This window comes from Panthera leo, chromosome C1 (assembly GCF_018350215.1).
Source record: "Panthera leo isolate Ple1 chromosome C1, P.leo_Ple1_pat1.1, whole genome shotgun sequence".
NCBI lineage: Eukaryota > Metazoa > Chordata > Mammalia > Carnivora > Felidae > Panthera > Panthera leo.
In genome coordinates, this window is record NC_056686.1 from 212143622 (window position 1) to 212164311 (window position 20690).

A 20690-nucleotide genomic window follows, 5' to 3' on the forward strand; every position below is an offset into this window, starting at 1 on the left:
CGCCATTCAGTGAGTCTTAGTAGATTTACAGAGTTGTACAGCCACCGCCACAAGCTAACTTTAGAACACTTCCATCACCACGCAAAGAAACCTCATGCCCACCTCCAAGCCTCATTCTTACCCCCGGCCCCCGGTAACCACAAATTTGCTTTCTGTAGAGTTACCCATGCTGGACATTTTAGATAAATGGAATCCTATAATGTGTGTTCTGTCGTGACCGGCTTCATTCACTCAGCATCGTGCTTTTAAGTTCATCAGTGGTGTAACATGTCAGGAGTTGGTTCCTTCGTCATGCTGAGTAACGTGCCATTTTATGGACAGAACACATTTTGCTTATCTATTCAGCGGTTGACAGATACCTGGATTGTTTCTACTATTTGTCTATTATGCACAAGCCTCTTAGGAACATCTGCATACAAGTCTTTGTGTGGACACATGTCTTCCTGTCTCCTGACTCGGTGTCTAAGAGTGGAATCGCTGAGTCGTTCAGAATTCTTGCAGCATGGCGTTCCCTCCTGACCACCTCACTTTCTCTCGGCCTTAGTAAGAAATCTCAGCTCTTTCTGACCATCAGCCCCCTTCTGGACATACTTTCTTCCTGTCAGATGTGGTTAACTTTTTGTTGTTGTTGTTAGAAAGAGTGGGGGGGGAGGGGCGGAGGGAGAGAGAGAGAGAAATGTGGTTAACATTTGATTGATACGCTCTCGCTAGTAGCCCAAAGCCTGCAAAGTGACTTATTCTTCTTTTTTTTCTTTTTTTCCCCCAAGGTGACTCGTTCTAAGTGTGTATGTTTCATGAGGGAAAGCGATAGGTAGTTAGCTCCTACTATTTGCCAGGTCCCTGCCAATGCTTCTTGTTCTAACTATGTGAATTGAGAAGATCTGTAAGTAGTAATATCCAGTTATTATATTCCTCAGATCATATGAACACTTTGTTTGTTTATAAAGATAATTTAGCCTGGTGTCGACTGCATTTGGAAAATTTTTAGAAATTCAGTGACTATAGTTAAGTAACAGAGATGAGATACAAGGAAGAAATACTTCTTTCTGGGAGTACAGATATTTATTGCCAGTTTTTTCTTGCCCTGCAAACAGTAATTTAAGCTTCTCTGTTCTGGAAATATGCTTCATGTTTTTGCAGTTTTCTGGGGTCTGTACAGTGAATGTAGAGAGTTAGGATTACCAAAAGAATGTAGCCTTCATTGTATTCCAGTAAATTTCACCGAGGTGGTGAGTGTGGTGTTTAAGACTAGCACAGATGGGCACCCGGCTGGCTCAGTCGGTAGAGCGTGTGAATCTTGTTCTTGAGGTTGTGAGTTCGAGCCTTACATTGGGTGTAGGCTTCACTTAAAAATAAAATCTTGAAGAATAGCGCAAGTAGATACTGTCCAGGTAGGAGTTTTACCATAACCTGTTCATTAGGAGATGTGCAGTGGTGGTTCCTCTGTGGTGTTTTGATTTTCAAAGAATTTACACGACTTCATAGTGATACCGTTATGCCTGATCTCATCAGTTCTTAAGGCCGGCATGAAGACATTCACCATAACACATTTTGATGAGGTGTTGGATTTTGTAAGGTTTTATACCTAGACTCTGGGTGGAAAACAATTCTGTATCGATTATACGACCCACATCATTCAACTACCCTTAGTTTCTAGAGACCTGACTCAAAAAGGGATTGGGCTGGTTGTTTGCTTTTCTTGTTTTTCACACAGCTCAAGTGCCTAGCTGGACTAGAGTTTACTAAAAACCCATTTATTGGTGATGAACTATTCCTATGGCTATCTCCCGGGTCAAGTAGGCCAAAAGCTGTCAATAAATATTTATGAAATATTGGAAGTAATACTCTGCTAATTGTAAATGTTGAAAAAGAAACTTTCAAAGTAGGAGGCCTCCTGACTGCCTTCTCTCTGTCTGAACCCTTAGTAGTACCCTCGAAAGGTAAAGGCATCTGTTGTTTCAGCTGTGCAGGTCTAACAACAAAATATCCTTCAGAGTCTGTATGTCCTGCACAGTTTGCCTATTCTGACAGGTGTGCACATCACCCCGTAGTCTTGCAGGGAAGGTTTCTCGACAGCTGTAGTTGACCTGTAGGCTTTTGCATCCTAGGCGCCCGCTGCAGACAGCGATGATTCGAGACGGCCTCATCTTCTGGCTGATTGATATTCTGAAGGACCCCGACTGCCTGTCTGACTACACGCTGGAGTACTCGGTGGCTTTGCTCATGAACCTCTGCCTCCGGAGCGCAGGTCTGATAGTACCCCTCCCCCACCCTGTCCCTTAGCCCTCTGGCTCCCCCCCCCCCCGACCCTGTCCTCCATCCCCCCCCCCCGCCTCCCAGCCCCTAACTACCCCCCCACACCATCCCCCAGCCCTCCGGCTCCCCCCACAACCTGTCCCCCGTCCCCCGATCCCCCAGCCCTCTGGCTCCCCCCACAACCTATCCCCCATCCCCCCCATTCCCCAGCCCTCTGGCTCCCCCAACAACCTGTCCCCCATCCCCCCTATCCCCCAGCCCTCTGGCTCCCCCTCTACCCTGTCCCCCATCCCCTCCAGCCCCCAGCCCTCTGGCTCCCCCCCCTACCCTGCCCCCCATCCCCCCCATCCCCCAGCCCTCTGGCTCGGGTGTGAACCCGGACCACCACCCAGCCTGCTGTGGTTTGCCTTTAGTCTCCCTCATAGAGAACTGAAACAGAAGTAGGGTGTAAAACATTTCCAGCTAGTTATACAGTTGGTGAATCCCTGAAGCCAAATACCTTGCTGCCCTTGGAAATACCATTTTATGTGTTTACAGCACCTGCAGTAAGAGGAAATTAAAATACTTTATATTTTTCTTCATCTTCATTGCACTATTCAAAGGCAGGAAGTTAAGAATTCTGATCCATTCTGTCCCAAGACAGAGAACTATGTTTCCAGGATTCTACAGGGTTAAGTCGGTGGCAGAGCAAGGACGCCCGACCAGGCTCCCTGCTCCTCACCACAGCAGGCTCCCCACTTCACACACCGCCCCCCGGAGAGGGGGTTTTCACGCGCACATCTCAGCTCATCTGATCAGTAAAGGCAGCGATCGCAGCTTTTCTGCAGGTTCCACCCATGAAATGACCCGTTACGGGGATAGAAGAAGCTTCTTTAGAAGAAGTGCCAAGTCCGGCCTGTGGCCGCCCGCCCTCAGTCTGAGCAGCCCCAGTTTGTGGAGAAGAAGTTACGGCTAAATAGCTCCGGGGTATTCGTTAGAAGCTTCTTTGACCTCGGATGCTTTGTAATCTGCACAGCCTGTGTATTGTTGACTGACTAAATGACTGTTACTTCAGTCTTCTCTTAAAAAACAACATATGCAGATATCCCAGCTTTAAAGCATCCGTCAGATTCTAATCAGCTTCTCTTACTATCATCAGTTTATTTGCAGTGATTGTTACAATGCTATTTGGACTTGCTAAAGCACCTGTGTGAGTGTTGTGACGCTGGCGTGCGCACTTGGGAGGTAGAACGTTGCCCCGTAATGTATCGTGTGTTCACTGACACGACTAGCTCTGTGCCACCGTCTCCACTCGGAGTGCACGGCCTATACCGAGTTCCTTCATTCTGCATCACCCTTCGGTAGATGTTAATAATCGCTAGGGAACCCCAGGAGGAAGAAACCGAGGCCCGGATTGCTTAAGTGACTCACCCAGGGTCACACAGTTCATTAGCAGAGGGCCCAAGATTTGTGCTCAAGTTTGCCTGACTTGAAACTGTACTTCTGAGTTTAGACACGTCATGTTTTGTTCCGTTGTCTTTTCTGAAGGGAAGAACATGTGTGCCAAGGTGGCAGGCCTGGTGCTGAAAGTTCTTTCGGATCTGCTCGGCCATGAGAACCGCGAGGTACGGGGCGGCGCCGCTAGCCTGGGCTTGGGGGAGGGCTGGCCGGGTTAGTGCGTGCGCTCTGCCCCCCCCACATTCTGCAACCGGGAAGCCGGAAATCGATCCCCCACTCCTCATTTCCTGTCGCCCTGCCATCACTGGTCCTTGCCAGGTCCCCCTCGGGACTTAATCTCCTCCTTGTCACCCGCCCTGCTTCATTCCACCCCACGCCGATTCTCCCCGGGGTGTGTTTGTTTAACGTACATCTGTGGACACGTACGTGGCCTGAAAATGTAGTTAAGGTTATGTGTTGCGTGCGTCATCGTGTAAATCGTATTGTGCTCTAGATCTCACTCTTTTCAGACTTTTTCACTGTGTTTTGAGGACTTTACTGTGTGCTTTGTATACATCTCATTCCTTAACTCCTGCTACTGCAAAACAGCCCCTGTTTGCAGTGCCCCCATCCAGTCCCCCGGGCTTGTCGGCCTCCATTACCTCCAGTTCTCAGCCGCCACAGGGTCCTCAGTGCCATGGCCACACTGACCCCCCCCCGAGGCCCCTGGGGTGCAGACACTTCGTCACTGCTGGCTCGCCCCACATGGCGGTCTCAGGTCAGAGTCCCGCCACGCTGTCCCGCAGAATGGCCTTACCAGCTCCTGCTCTCCCCCGTGGCCTCCCCAACACTGGGGTGATTTTCTGTCATCTAACCTGTGTGCCGCAAGCCCTTTTTAAATAAAGTGGAGGTCTCGATAAACTAATTAACAGAAACTTATAAACAGTATGAGGATTCTCTCTCCTGCTTTCTACAGATGCCTGTGCAGAAACCACGACATCACTCTGCCCCTGAGGCCAAAGCCGCAACAAAAACCTGGCCTCTTTAGCCAGATCAAGTACAGGGGTGTCTTAGCAGGACAGGACAGAGTACCGCTGGGTCAGAGTGAGGCACTTGGTTTCCCTGTATCCATTCCCGTTGCAGACAGCTCCCCTTCTGTTCATTTCTCTCCTACCCTAGGTCCCCTGGCCCACCAGCTGAGTGACCCCGGCTGCGTCAGCTGGCGAGGGTTCCGTGGTTGTGACAGTGCTTGATGAGCTTTTTATATTTTCAGATCAGGAGCCCTCAACTCCTTCTAGACTCTGTTCTCCATTTTATTCAACTACGGCGGTTGAAGCCTGTGGCAAATTTGTCTCTGATAGTAAATGTTGGTTTCAGGTGTTGGCACCAGTATGCTTGCTACCTCTGAGAACAGAATAGACCAACAGATGTAAATCTTGTAATTGTCACAAATGCATTTGCCCTGAAGATGAACTGGAAAGTCTCCCTGTACACATGTTAGAGCCTAGAAATGTGTTTGCCACACAAATAAATGCTCCGTGCATGGGTCCTATGTGAGGTAGTCATAGTCTTGAAAGACAAAACCCAAAAGCCATGAAGAAAAAGATACGCATATTTGACTTTGTAAATAGTAGACTTTTTGGATATGGAAAAAGATGCCATGATAAGAGTCAAAGGACAGATGATACCCTGAGGAAAAATTGGCCTCACATAGGACAAAAGTTCCCTTATATATGAAGATCTCCTATAAATTGATAAATACAAGTCAGAAGAAGAAGATACAGTACACACGGGGGCAAGTTACAGAACAGGAAATCTTGATGACCAGTTTGGCCAGTGGTCAGGAAAATGAAAGAACAGCCATAGGACGCCTTTTATTATTTTTTTTACCCATTAGGTTGGCAAAGATTAAGGGACAATAAAGTCCAGCGCCAGAAAAGACGGGTGGGACATGAGCCCTTCACTGCTGTGGAGAGTGTAGCACAAAATCTACTCAGAAGGGAGCTGCCATTTATCAAGCACCTGCCATGTACCATGTCCTGTGTGGCTTGATGTTGGGGTTACCTGTGTGAGTAAAACATGAGTCCTGTCCTCGAAGAGCTCACAATAGGGGAGACAGAAGTATAAATATGAACCCAGTATGGTAGTGGGGGGATGTGCAGGAAACAGAGCTGAGTGTGTGTGGGGGGGGGGGGGGGGGGGGGGGGGGAGGGGCCCGTAAGTAACGTGGGATGTGTGCAGGAAGGGAGGGGCAGGGGGACATGATATTGAGGCCACACCTCGAAGGCTCCTGTGTGCCGTACTGAGGAGTGAGGACTTTCCAGGTAGGCTCTAGGGAAGGTTTACGAGGTAGGAAGAGGGACGATTTGGCCCACGTTGTAGAATTTTGGCAATGATGGGATTATTGGGCTAACGTGTGAACATCAAAGGCAGAGACCTTTTGGGAGGATCGATGTCGCCTAGGTCATGGAGGATGTCCGAACAAGGACCGTGGTAGTGTGTGTGGAAAAGAAGGGTCCCTAGCAAAGGCAGCTTGGAGACTCAACACTGGAGAGCAGAAGCGAGAGCATTCGATGATGACTCCAGCGGTACTAGCCTGAATGAGCAGGCCGACAGTTAAGCAGTGGCATATGGCAGGAGTGAGCTTTGGGAGCCAGTAATGAACTTGGGTTTGAACTCTTCGTTGTAGCTGTCACTGGGACATGCACATATGGGGATATCTCCATATTTGGACATGGAGATATCTGTCCTTTGGAAACATGCGTCCTGGAGCTGAAGAAGGTGGTAGTGCTCTCTCTCCTCGTGAGCCACACTGTTCACAAGCGGGGTGTTTGATCACTGAGTTGTATGTGACAACTTGTAAATGGCTGTTTTCTCTCCCCTTAAAGATACAGCCGTATGTGAACGGAGCTCTGTACAGCATCCTTTCTATTCCGTCCATTCGCGAGGAAGCAAGGGCAATGGTAAGACAATGTGCTTGAGGGACACCTGGGTGGCTCAGTTGGTTAAGCGTCTGACTCTTGACTACGACCCGGGTCATGATCTCATAGGTTTGTGAGTTTGAGCCCCACATCGGGCTCTGCGCTGACAGCACGGAGCCTGCTTAGGATTCTCTGCCTCACTCTCTCTCTGTCCCTCCCCTGCTCGTGCTGTCTCTGTCTCTCTCAAAAATAAATAAACATTTACAAAAAAAAAAAAAAAGAAAGAAAGCAAATATGCTTGAGAAATTTGTAAGCTTCAATCAGTGCCACGGTTCAGAAGCTGTTAGAGCAAGGAGATCTGAGACTGGGCCCCGTGGCTTGCACGTAGCTTATGAACTCCCTGGAATTGTATGCCAGATATGTATTTGCAGTTTTCTGGAGAGAGAATCTGGAGCTTTTATCATATTCTCGAGGGATCCCTAACTCCTAAGAACTACCATGTTAGAAAGTTCCCAACAGGCTTAGTTTTGGAAAGTTAATAGACTTTTTTTTTTAATGATTCATTTTAATTTGGGGCGTTGGGAATGCCTATGGATTTCATAGTAGAAGCTTAGCAGGAAAACAGTGAAATGGAGAAAGTATCACTGAAATTCACCTGCAGGAGTCCTAGGGGACTTGCGGCAGGAGTGAGCAGTGGTGTGGTCCAAACGCTCGGAGGCTGCAGACGTTCTCACAGCAACCAAGTGGGACAGACACTCTGGTAAAGACAATAAAGCTGTCTGGTTCCTGGTGTGGTTGGTAAATGGTGGATTCAATACTTGATGTGTTTACATTAGTGCTTCTGTTGGATTAAGTATAAAACAAGCTTCAGGTGATTAGCATCGTATGCGATGACAAGTGTTTCTGGATCTAATCAGCAAAACCACTGGAGTTTTGTCCTTTTTCTCATAACGTGCGGAACCAGCTCAACTGTGTGCATATTGAATGCTATGATGAAGGGATTAAATATATTTCCACAGTCAAAAGACAGGCCAATTCAGTTTGAGACCAGTGAAACATGTTCTTCCACTTGATTTTGCTTACTTAGAAGAATTGCTAAATCTCCTAATTAGTCATCTAAAATTACATCAACAGTTATGCCAGAGATAAAAACTCAATTAGGAACCATTCGGTGTGGTCACACTGAACAATGGAACTTAATTGCCTATCGCTTTGGGGGAGAGGGGAATCATTTCAGTACGGAACAAGGGAAAATGAACTTGGTTAAATTCTGCATTATGGTCCTTCTGGTGAGAGGAATTCTCAACCAAAGGAGAGACCAAGGAAGAAAACACGTAGGCTAAGAAAAAAAGAAGGGAGGTGATATGGATCAGGCAGCAGGAAAGACAGCCTGGAGGAAGGACGTCCAGGGCAAGGGGCAGGGAAGGCAGGACAAAACGGAAGTAAAGGGACAGGGACCAAGTGGGGAGGAGAGATTCGTGTTATAGGACATTAGAGCGTGACCCTTAGAGATCAGCCAGGCCAGAGAGAAAAAGTGTGGAGGAAAGGGACAGTGTCTCAGAGACCTGGGGCACAATACCCAGAGGTCTCACACATGTGTAACTGGACTCCCAAAAGGAGAGGAGAATATGACATCATAAGAACTCTGTTTTTGCAACCAGGTAAAACATTTGTATGCTTGTGGAAAACGACAAAGAAAACATAGAAATTATATCGGTACCAAATGCTATGATGGTGGTCTTAAAATAATACCACCACCCCACCCCCCCACCCCCTGCCAAACAGAGAAGAAGATAAATGAGTGCACTGAGGCCATTTGAACTCTAAGAGACTGCCAAGGTCTGGGACGGGAGAGCGGTTCAGATCAATAGGGCTGCGCCGATGCCTGCTCCAAAGCCTCCCGCCCCCGGCGCCGGTGCAGTTGTCGGCCATGAAGCTCTTCCCCAGGATTGAAATCCCAGCCAGACAGTCTGGCCTGGGCTGGAGCAGACTCCTGCCCGCTTGATACCCTCTTCCCTTGACTCAAAGACTATCCAGAGTTGTTCCTCCCTTCCAGACCACTCCTTCATGCTCTCCTCTGTGCGCTTGCCTGTCTCTGCCTGCCTCTCTGTTAAACGTTTCCTTTCTCAAAGGTGCTGTCCTAAGCCTCTCACTCTGCTGTCACCCGGAACCTTGTTTATTCCCTTGGCCTCGGCTACCAGATCTCTCTTCTGAGCCACAAATCCCTTCCAAACACAGCAGGAACAATCTTAACCATTTCAGTAGGCTTTATACCCAGCATGGAACCCCACTCAGGGCTTGAACTCACAACCCTGAGATCAAGACCTGAGCTGAGATCAAGAGTTGGACCCTTAACCAACTGAGCCACCCAGACTCCCCTTAACCATTTATTGAGCATCTATTATGTACCAGCACTGGGACTGGATGCTGTTTTTTTAGGTATAATTTATATAGTTCAATGCAATGGACAAACATATGTATCTACCTAACCAACACCCAATTACATTCTTTACCTTTGAAAGATCTCATGTTAACCAGCGTTGCCATCCTTATTTTACAGTTGAGGACACAGGTTGGGAGGAACTAAGTAATTTGATCAAGGTCACACTGTTAATTCATGAGGGAACTCAGATTCTAATCCAGACTTAGCCTTCTGGAAGGTAATGCTCTTCTCTACACGATGGGAATTCACCATGTTCAAAACCGCCCTTGACATTTCTTTGATTCACTTACAGCCATTGACTCCAAACAGGCCTGCATTAAAAGAGGGAAATATTGGCTCATTTAACTGAAAAGTCCAGGCGTAAGCATCAGGCAGACCTTGATCAGGGTTCATGTGTTACTGGATCCATTTCTCTCCTGGGACCTCTGGAGTCTGCTTCCTCTATTTTGGGGTCATTGTTGGATACACTTTCCTCTTGTGGCAAGAAGGTCTCATCAGCTCCAGCCACACGTGCTCATTCAGATCCCTCAAGGAAAGAGGAAGGCGGGGAAACATACCTGTGGTTAAGTCGGTATCTTACATTTCCCTGCAATTCTGTTAGCTAGTATTGAGAGTTCTGATGTCAATGTTTTGTAACAAAGTAAATATTACACAATATGGTGCCTTTATAATTCTTTTGATAGAAGAACAATAGCTGTTTAAAAAGAGGTTCTGTTTGTTCATTTATTTCTCTAAACATATGGCTTTACTCTTCATTTTGTTTCTAAAATCCAGAAGGAAGTGTATAAACGTAAAGAAATCACAGGACAGAAATTACCTCCCAAAACAACATATTGCCCAAACTAAAGGGAATACTTATGCAGTTAAATTTTACAATAGTTTTTTTTTCACTTTTTATGAGAATATAGTTGATATACAGTGTTCTTTGAGTTTCAGATGTACATCCATTGCTCATCAAGACAAACACAGTCACCATCTGTCACCATACATTATTACAGCATTATTGACTGTATTCCTGATGTACTTTTTATCTCTGTGATGACTTATTGACTTTATAACAGGAAGTTTGTGTCTCTTAATCCCCTTCACCTATTTCACCTATCACCCCACCTCCCTCTGGCAACCCCTAGTTCTCTGTACAATAGGTTTTTGTTGTTGTTTGCCAAACGTTTTATAATTAGGTCAGATAGCCAACCAAGAAGAAAGCAGTTTCACTGTGAGTTGTGAAAAATAACAAGAATGTTTAGTACTGAGCAGAGGTATCTTTATTGTGTATATCCCTTCTCTCCTGCCAAAGGTTTTTTTTTTTTTTAATTGGGAAAAGCTGTTCTCCCCCACAAAACAACTAAAATACTAACTCTTACTCTGTCTACTGCCCCAGGGAATGGAGTACGTCCTCCGCTGCTTCATCAAAGAAGGCAATGCTGAAATGGTTCGCCAGATCGAATTCATCATCAAGCAGCTTAATTCAGGTCCGTTCAAAGCAGGAAGCTATAATCTGTCTGTGCATCTCTCATGTGTGCTGGAAGGATACACGGGCTTTCTTAGGAAGGCTTGTCATATCTTGGAATCCATTCAGGGGCTTTAAGGGAGGTGGGGAGACCCAACTGAACCCACCAACAAGGCGGTCCAGATTGTCCCAGGATCAACGAGCTTTCACCACACTTTAGGCTTAGAGTCAACAAAAAGAATTCAAAAGCAACTGCAGAAACCCTGCTCTACCCTTACGTTCTCTTTATGTGGACCTCCCCCTCCTCGTTCTCTCCCCCATTCACAGGGCTTCTCTGGGGGTCCCAGGGCCAGATAAGGAAAACAATGCCGACCTCCGTGGCACCACCACAGAAAATGTCACTCTCCCGCGTGCATTCACGCTTTCAAAACAAACTTATGTTGCCCGCTGGTGCCATGGAGGAGATGATCCTCGTTCTCTCGGGCTTTCTCCGTTACCATGACAATCGACATCCCGTAGTAAGCAGGAAAGGAAGGTGCAGGAAGCCTTGGATGGGACCAGGATGGAGGGGAAGCTCTAGCTCTTTCTGTGGACTCCTGACATCTTGATCCTGACTCGTACCCGTGCCAGAGGCACCCAGCAGCCCACATCACTCAAAGTCCAAGTGCACAGATCCTACTTAGCACGTGAGCAAGGTGAAAAAATGAATCTCCTGATCTCTACTCCTGAGTCAAGGAGCTTGCTTGACCAAGGCCAAGAAACAGTTGCCTGAAGCCATTCAGTGGAGGAAGCCCATAGGTGGCTCATGGTTCGTGGCCTGAGCTGCACACGGCAGTCACCTGAGGAGATTTGAAAGTCCCCAAAGCAGCACCCCATGCTAGTCAAGTCGGACATTTCCGACTTGAGGAAATGTGAGGGATCCGTGAGGGATGTGCTTTGTCAGGAAGTTATCGTGGGTGGAGTTCTGGTATATTCAGAAGGGGCTTGACATACACCTGCTTTGCTCAGTAAGTTCTAGTTTCAATAATGAATGTCAAAAGTATTTCTTTTTTTTAGCAAGCACTTCAGTTATTCTGTATCCATGGGACAGTGGCAGGTCCCCAGAGACCCTATTACTTAGGAGTCTGATCCTCTGAAACAAAATGAGGAAGTCATCGAACGTTTGAATGGAGGACGAGGCACACACACACAGCTGCCTTAGGATATGTGTCGTGAGCATGGTGTCAGAATGAATGGGTGTACCAGCATCACTGTGAAAGCCACAGAGGGGAGAGCTGGAGTTTCCACCCCGTTCGGGCTTCATCCTCAAGTGGACATTAACAGTAGAGTATGAATTAGTAGTAGCTTACTAGTTTAAGATAAGTCGGATGGCATTGCCACAATCTCTATTTAGCGTATTGGCTTTATTGTTCTATTTTAGTAAACATGTGAAACGTGCGTATGGGTTTTCATACATTCGGGCCCATCTCAGTTCTCTAGTCCTGTTTTTCCTATAAAGTTTTAAGGTTTCCAAGTACAGAAATTCCAGAGTATTTTAGGAACCTAACCCCACAGGTGGGGAAGGACTGCCCTGGGAAGCTTAAGGGACGTGGCAGACAGAGGTGACCGCCACCAGCAGCAGCAGGGAGGTTCATCTATGACTCCAGCCCTCAAGGGGGGGGCCTGGCAGGTACTGGCCAGTCCCTGAGGAGAGGACGGGAGCAGGGCAGAGCCAGCATCGCCAGCTGGGCCGCAGGAAAGGAAGGACACTGATGGCTGCGAGCACCACTCACTGTTAGTTACTGGAGTGAGGGCAGCTGGCCGTGCCACAACCCAGGAGACAGTGCGGGAAGCAGGGCCGATGTCCCCGTCACCCCCAAGAGGAGGAACTGACATTTATAAGGTACTTAATTAAGTTCACAGGACTGGATTGTTCTGGGGAATAGGATGAGTCTGAGCCAACAGGCTCAGGGGAGGGGTTGTGGCTGCACCAGCCTGTGGCTTCACGAAACGCCTAAGATTCTTTTTTAAAAAGTGGGAGGGGGCATTTGCATATTGGAAAAAGAAATGTCCACAGCTGATGAATACAGCAGCACCCCCGTTTCGAAAGCCACCTGCTTGATAGGCATTTACCTGCAGGTAAATGCACGGAGCAGAGCTCTACGTGCACTGGGACGGCACAGAAGTTAGGTGAGGGAGCTTCAGCTCAAGTGCAGAATGGCGTAATTTCCCCATCTGCAAGGTAGTTTTCTTGACTTAAACAGCATTCCGTGACAGGGGTGGGGCCGTGATGGGCGTGGAGGTGTGCAAGCCCCCTGAGGTGGGGACAGAAGTTGGTGTCCTGCAGGCCTTGGTCTAGCCAAGTCAGTGAGAGTCCTTCCCTTTAGAATGAGGGTTGTGTCAAGGACAGTGGGTGTCCTGGGGCTTCTACATATTCCTTCTATGAATGGTTTTGGGGTTTAAGTTTAATCTGCCCCCTTTCTAAGTATGCTGAGCAGTCTCTTCAAGAATAGCCTTTGGCTCCTTGCCTCCTACTTCCTACTTGACTTCCTCTCCTCTTCTCTCAGGCTCTCTTTACTTTCATGTCATCTGTTCAAGAAACAAATGATCGTTAAGGAAGATGCATTAGGGATAGAGGGACGAGTAAGCCCGGTGCTCTGTTCTCAGGGACTCACAATTCAGTACAATGGGTGAGGAAGATGCCCAGACAAGTCCATAGCCATTCGTACATGAGTAAACTGATCATCCCAAAGTGGCAAGCACTATCAGACTGCTGTTCAGTATGGCACTGTCTAGTACTACTCTCCAGAACAATGCTGTCTAGAGAAAATGCTCAGTGTTCAGCAGACAGAGGGGTAACTGCCCAGTGAGGGGTCAGGGAAGGCTTCGTGGAGGAGAAAGTAAGCAAACTTCTCTAACAGCCACTGCGTACCTGGCCCTGGGCCAGGTGGCTTAGTTTGGTATACTGTGAAGTTCCCCCCCCCCCCCCCCACCCAACAACCCTAGGAAGTAAGTGGTCTGATCCCCATTTCACAGATGAGAACACAGAGGCTCGTCCTTTCTCAGATTCCATTTTGCTATTATCCCCCCTTTATATATAAACTCTTAAGATCTAGCAGTGAAGCACGGGAGCCTTCAGGAACCCTACCTGCCACGGCTGCTACCCCAGCCCCTGTGGGAAAATCACAGGATTTAAAAAACAGGCTTGAGTTGAATCTCAGTTCTGTCACTTACGGGAGTGTGAACATAAACAAATCTCTTATCCTCTGTATGCCTCCTTTTGCTGTTTGCTATAAAATGGGGAGAAGAGTCAACCAAATCTTTGTACGGAGGAAATAACACGTGTACAGCATCTAGCTCGATGCCTAGCAACACTAGTTTAATTTCTTTTTTTCTAAATTCCTCTCAAATTGTATGCTGGCTTTTAACTTTGCTCGCGCCACTACCAATGCATTCTGGCCAAACTGGGGGAGAGATTTAATTTGCTGAGGATGATCGCAACCTGTGGCCGCAATGGCCCCAGAAACCAAATTGTTCCGAGGTGACCCGATTCTCATTAGCGCATTTACGTGCCTCTACAGCAGCTGAAGGATTTTGTTGGCCAAGACTCCCAACTGTGTTTGCAGTTATTCATTTATTTTTTTCTTTATAGAGGAGCTACAGGATGGTGTTCTTGAATCTGATGATGATGAAGAGGAAGATGATGAAGTAAGTTGGTGGCCCCTGACACCACCTAGAAAACTCGTGCCAAATTATTGAGTCTCTTCCTTGCCTCGAAGAGTTAGTCCAGAAATGGAGGTTTTGATCCCTGCAGCATTATTCCTCACAGTGCTGGAGCTTGGCTAAGCTCAGCTGCGGGGGGTCCTGCCCGTCTCAGTTGAGGTGTCGTGTGGCTGCTTTCCGCGTCCAAGCTGGCCTCCCACCCTCCCCAGCCCCTCCGCGTGGCCTCCGATCGCCCAGCGGTCAGGCTTACGGTTCCTCACCGGTTGGTGGCTGGGCTCCAAGAGGGAGGAAGTGAAAGCTTCCAGTCCTCTTCCGGGCTCAGCGGTCTCAGAACATCCCTTCTGCTGTGTTCTGCTCGGGGCACATCACAAGAGTGGCCCAGACTGGGGGACAGGAGGGTTCGAGGCGGGAGGATTGGGGGTGGCCGTGTCTGAAGGACACCTGCCGCCCCTGGGGTGGGTTTTCCGCAGCCACAACACATAGGTGTCGCGCTCCACAGCACTCGGGGCTTATGGGAGGTTGAAAGGCAGCACTTCTGCGACATGAGTCTTGCTTTGAAGGGGCCCGAGCCTGCCCTGGTCTTCCTCATGTTTGGAAGCGTTGGGCCCGGAGGCTGCCGTGAGACTCTCTAGGCTGAGAGGCTGGGTTCAGAGCGGGCGGAACCAACCACCTTGCTCTTTTATTTGCGCTGTTTCGATATGGGTTTCCTCGGCTCTGCAAAATCTGCTTACCTGGTTTTTTAAAACCAGAAGGTTCGGAACTAACGTCGGTGAGTCTCATGAAGCGCAGATAGAAAATGGCGACTCGTGGGCGGGAGATGGGTTTTTCAGACGACCAGCTTTTTCCTCGTTCTTCCTCCAGGCCTAGAAAACCCATACACGTTACTCTCTCCACTTCTCGGTACTAATTCCTGGTTTGCATTCCTTCTATTTTGTGGGGAGCAAGTACTCCTGAAGTGAATGCTGGAGGAGAGGTTTCCCCTTGGAGTTGTGGTCTCTCGGCTTAAAAGGTCTGTAAAGTCAGGGTTTTGTCCACTGATGGCATCAGCTGGGGGAGATCTTCCAGCGCGTTCATTTAAGAGCCTTCATTTAAGAGCCTTCCAGAGAAGAAGGCTGTGCTGAGGTCGCCCGGTGATTGTCCTTCCCACAGGCCGCCTCCCGCCTGCCGTTTTCTTCCTGAGCTGTAGGTGGCACTAGCGGGTGAAGACCGCTCGGCCTTGTCCGACAAGCGCAGTTCTGGACCTCCGCTGGGGATCCTGGCCCCTTCCTTTGCAAAGGTGGATCCAGAGAGGGGAGGAGACCAGCCTAAGGTCACACAAAGTCGATGGCAGTAAAATCTGGTTTAGAACAGGAATTGGCAGGCTTTTTCTGTAAAGAGAAAAGTAAATATTTTAGGCTTTGGAGGTAATGTGGTCTCTGTTTCAACTACTCAAATCTGCCGTTGTGATGCAAAGTAGCTATCAGCGATACATAAAAGGATGAACGCGGCTCTGTTCCCATAAAATTGTATTTATGGACACTAAAATTTGGATTTCATTTGATTTTTGTGGGTCACTAAACTTTTTTTTTTTCTTTCAAATATTTAAAGATGTAAAATCATTCTCAGCTTGCTGGCCTTTCAAAAGCGGGCATCTTGTCCTGTAGGCTATTGTTGGCCAGCCACAGGAGAGAACCCAGCTCCCTGACCCAGTCTTCTCAGGACTGTGATAAGAGACCATCTTTGTTCCTTGTCCCATCAGTATTGTTTTAAATTATATTTTGAGTTAATATCTTAATTAATTCCATTGAGTTTTTGTCATTATATCCAGAAGTTCTCCTCAGGAACTATTTGTCCTCTTCCTGAGTTATCTCTTTGGAATTTTTTTGTTTGCTTTGGATTTTTTGTTTTGTTTTGTTGCTCTCAACCCCTGTGTCTTTGAATTGCAAGGGAAAATTCATTTGGCTCAACTGTTCTGTTAATGGTGGGAATTCAACTTTGGAAAATATCCCTATGGAAGCAATTACAGTCTACTAAAAATTAAGGAATATACAGATCTTTTATTTTATTTTTTTTTAAGATTTTATTTTTAAGTAATCTCTATACCCAAAGTGGAGCTCATCCACAACCCGAGATCAAGAGTCACATGCTCCACCGACTGAGCCAGCCAGGCGCCCCTATAGAGATCTTTTAATTTTCTGGACTTTTGGCTACCCTGATTTTTATTTTAAGAGGGTAGGGTTTGAAAATATTTGTTGTGATAACTAGAATTTTCAGAAGACTCCTAGAAGGTGTTTAGTTGGGAAATTGTAAGGAAAGGATCTGGCCTTTGGGGCCGGAACATGGCTCTGCGATGCACTCCAGTCAACAGGTCCTGGACTTTCGCTGTCTCTTCACCCCTGCAACACACCGCAGAGTGTTAGCAAGGGCGACCCGGGGAGGGCCCCAGCTATCTGTGTTTTACTCAGCTGGTAAACCGAGAGTGGGTGTTACTTCTTAAATTCGAAAGAAAAAGGAAAGTGATAGGTGCTTAGACCCAAGGAAAATTTCCACAGAGCATTTGAGCACGTGGCACTGTCTTTGGAACATGGCTACTACCTCCCAAGGTGACAGCTTTGAAGGAGACAGCACAAGTGTTTCCAGGACCTTTGAGTCAAATGGCATCTTGCTTAGCATTGTAAAAAAATTTTTTAATTTCCCATTGAAACCCAAAACACAGATAATGGAGCCCGTGTTTTCACGGAGCTCCTCAACGCTTCTAAAGATAACATGGCTCTATCGGGGTGGGGCTGGAAGCCGAGGGGAATTAGGCTCCGTTTACCTTACATCCAGTTAAAATCTGTGCACTTGCAACTGTGGCCGCTGGTCCTGCCGCCCAGGAAACTCAAGAGACCCCCCCCCAGGTGCACAATCTGATCTAATGTCTAAGAATGTAATGACTTGTGCTAAAAGTTGTGTCTGATATACACACATTTGTATGCCAAAATAAGAAGATGTAAAGGTAGCGTTAGGGATGTTTTTTTCTGACTTACAGGCTGTCTAGTGTATAACGTCAAATAGGAGAAGGAAATCACAAAGCGATGTGAACACTATGATTCAATTTCAGAAAGAAAACAAACATAAACACACAGCCTGATGAATGATGTATGTACTTCTGTGTACGCGCGGCAGAAAGGCGTGGCAAGTTACGCCCTCTTTGTTGACACTGGAAACTACCTGGAGACCAGGAGGAGGAAATGGGGGGAGGCAGCGAGGTCCTGGTCAGCGGGGAGGGCCGCAGAGTCACCTGTGAAGTGAGAAGTGAGAGAGAGGGTGCACCAGATTCAGTGGGCGGAGGGCGGGCGCTGAGCACCTTGAAGACTAATGGGGCAAAAAGTCAAACCGAGTTGGGGAGCAGGCGGGAAGTAAGAGAATGGAGCCGGTAAGATATGCGGCTCTTCCCACGAACCTGGCTGTGAGCGAGAGAGCAAGTGCGAGAGCCCGCAAGCAGGGCAGTTGTGTTCGGTTCTAATTTGGGAGACACCGAAGCTTATTAAAATGCTGCTGGGAAGGATCCAGCTGAGAGGGAGAGGTGGAGCATTCAGGGCAGGAGGAGAGAGGAAGGATGGCCTCGGAAGGACAGGTGTTTTCATCATTTTCTAAATTGCTTCTGATGCTCTCTTGGCCCACAAGCCCCCAGACCCATTTAAACCTCCAGAGAAATAAAACCTTCATTAGATGGGCTTGGCCAGCGCACACACAGGAACAGGCAGGTAACGGCTACAGTTCGTAAGGGCGCGAACGCACCTCACCAGGTGGTTCAAAGAAATGTATCATCTAATACAATTTAGTCTTATTTCTAACATTTATTCATTTTTGAGAGACAGAGCGTGAGCGGAGGAGGGGCAGAGAGAGAGAGAGGGAGACACAGAATCCAAAGCAGGTTCCAGGCTCCGAGCTGTCAGCACAGGGCCTGACGTGGGGCTGGAACTCACTAGCCATGAGATCATGATCTGACCCAAAGTCGGTCGCTTAACCAACCGAGCCACCCAGGTGCCCCTAGTGCAATTTAGTTTTATGTTAAACACTTGTCTTATGTTCCCAAAAAGCTGATGGTAAATCACAGGGCTCAGGAACCCTGATTCCAGTGTTCCCACCACAAATGGCTCATTTCCTGATTACAGTTTAAGGTGAGGTGTCTAGCTCATAAGTGGAGAAGAAAAGCCTTCTTGTGCTATTTGAGAAGACTGATTTTAAGACAAATATTCTCCCCTCTTAAAACAGGCTTAAGTGCCAGGTGAGATCAGCATGGACATTGACTTGCTGGTTGCCATGGAAGTGACAGTCCTATGCTCAGCAATCTCCTCTAGAGATTTCTCGAGGCTAAGAGTCATTTATTTATTCAACAAATATTTGAGCGCCTTCACATAACATCATTCTAGGAAATAATGAGGAAGGGATACAAAACAAATCTGAAAGAGTATCTGGGCTTAAAATACCTCCAAGTAAGATTTGGATAAGTGAGATAATAATGATGCTGATCATCGCCACTCACGGTTGTGGCATCACCAGGTGCCGGGCGCTGTTCAGGCACCGTGTGTGCATTCGCTCATCTCCTCACAACAACCCTGCGATGGGTGCCATCGTTGTGCCCGTTTCACAGATGAGAAAACAGAAAATACGGCACTTACCGAGTTCACACAACCACAGTGACGGAGCTTGGAATCAAACCCAGGGGGTCTGACTCGCAAGTCCACGCCGTTAACCGCTACACGATTTTGTCTCTTGTGAGACGTGTGAACACGTGTAGACAAAAAATAATAGAAAATAAATATATAAGTATAGGTTCATGAATGGGATAGAAACAAGTGCTGTAGAAATTCCAAAGGCTGCAAAAGTACTGGAACATGGCCGTCCCGACAGGACTTCCCTAGCCTAGGTTGACAGGTAAGAGGAATGGATTGAGGACGAGAAAAATGTGGTCAGGAAAGCAGGAGAGGCATCTTCCACGGGAGACAGCGTAAGCTTATCCCTTGCTGCCCCTGTGACCCACATCAGTATGTGTTTGTGCTTTCATAGTGTTCTTGTAAGATACACACATACAGTATTATACATATACATACACATATCCACGTATGTTTTCATCAATACTGGTTTTACAAAATGAGATGGCATAGATTATAGATGCAAGCACACACATACACTGTGTTGTCTTTGCTCTTGTTAATATTTCCTGGCAGTCCCTCTAGATCAGCCATCAGGGCAAATTGATTCTGTTTAATGCCATAGATGTACAGTTTTCCGGATCTTTGCTTTGTCAAACAATGCCGCAGTAAATATATGCTTTGTAAATATATGCTTATTTACTGGTACTTTTATTTACGTGGGCTTTTGTTGCTGGGATGAAGTGTATGTGTGTTTTTAATTGTTAACAGACTTCTCCAGATTGTTTTTCAAAAAGGCGGTAGCAATTCGGATTTCACTGGCAGAGCAGGAGAGACTTCCCTCCATCTCCACCAGCGTTAGGTGCAATCATTATTTTTGCCAATCTCCTATTGATAAAGTGCTATCTCGTTGTTATCTTAATTTGCATCCCCATTGTATAGTGTGAGCGTCTTTTATGTTTCTTTTATTGGATATTTGGGTTTGCCATGCTGTAATTTCCTATTCGTGTCCTTTCCTCATTTTTAACATTGTTTGTCTTTCCGTGTCACTTCATTTGAATTCTCAGTATGTTACAGATATTGCCCCTTTTTCACCTTCAGTGCACAACATTCAAAGATACATCTTTTATTCATTGACTTATTTTTATAAATTTGCCACAACTCTTAAAATTTTTAAGAAGATACATATATTGACTTTTCTTTTACACCTTCTGTGTTTCTGTCCCAATTAAGGTCCCCTGAACCATAAATTTTACATTAGTCTCCTAGATTTTCTCTTCAGACTTTATTTTTTTCATTTAAATTTTAATTATTAAATATATATATTTTTAAGAGTGAGCAAGAGAGCATGTGCACACATGGGGGAGGGGCAGAGAGAAGGGGAGAGAGAATATCCCAAGAAGTCTCCACACAGAGCATGAGGCTCAATCTCACAAACCACAAGATCATGACCTGAGCTGAAATCAAGAGCTGGATAGGCGCTTAACTGACTGAGCCACTCAGGTGCCCTTGTTTTGTTTTTTAAGTAAACTAACTTGACCTCCAACGTGGGGCTCGAGCTCTTGACCCTGAGATCAAGAATGGCATGTTCCTCCGACTGAGCCAGCCAGGTGCCCCAATTCTTACACATACATAGAAAAATACATATCATATTTATGTAAGGTTTGAAGTAACTTCTCAGATTTTTGGTTTCAGGACATTTTTTCACTCCTAAAAATTATTGAAGATTCCAAAGAGCTTTTGTTTATGTGTATTTTGCCTATCAATATTTGCTAAATTAGGAAGAATTTAAAACTGATAGAATGTGTTTATTACTTTTTGTTTTTATTCTTTTTAAGTTTATTTCTTTTGAGAAAGAGAGAGAGAGAGAGAGAGAATCCCAA

General features: G+C 46.7%; 1 protein-coding gene across 10 annotated transcripts in view; it reads left to right on the plus strand.

The window, feature by feature from the left end:
• Nucleotides 1–20690, plus strand: part of ARMC9 (armadillo repeat containing 9) — a 150180-nt gene that overhangs the window by 62824 nt on the left and 66666 nt on the right. For all 10 annotated transcript variants that reach the window (XR_006205754.1, XM_042950474.1, XM_042950480.1 and 7 more), the window contains 5 exons: nucleotides 2109–2248; nucleotides 3784–3860; nucleotides 6561–6635; nucleotides 10418–10508; nucleotides 14118–14173. Coding sequence is in view for 9 of the 10 variants with exons in the window: in XM_042950474.1 (XP_042806408.1) it covers nucleotides 2109–2248; nucleotides 3784–3860; nucleotides 6561–6635; nucleotides 10418–10508; nucleotides 14118–14173 (439 nt within the window). In the remaining variant the exon portion in view is untranslated. The remainder of the gene's footprint in view (nucleotides 1–2108; nucleotides 2249–3783; nucleotides 3861–6560; nucleotides 6636–10417; nucleotides 10509–14117; nucleotides 14174–20690) is intronic.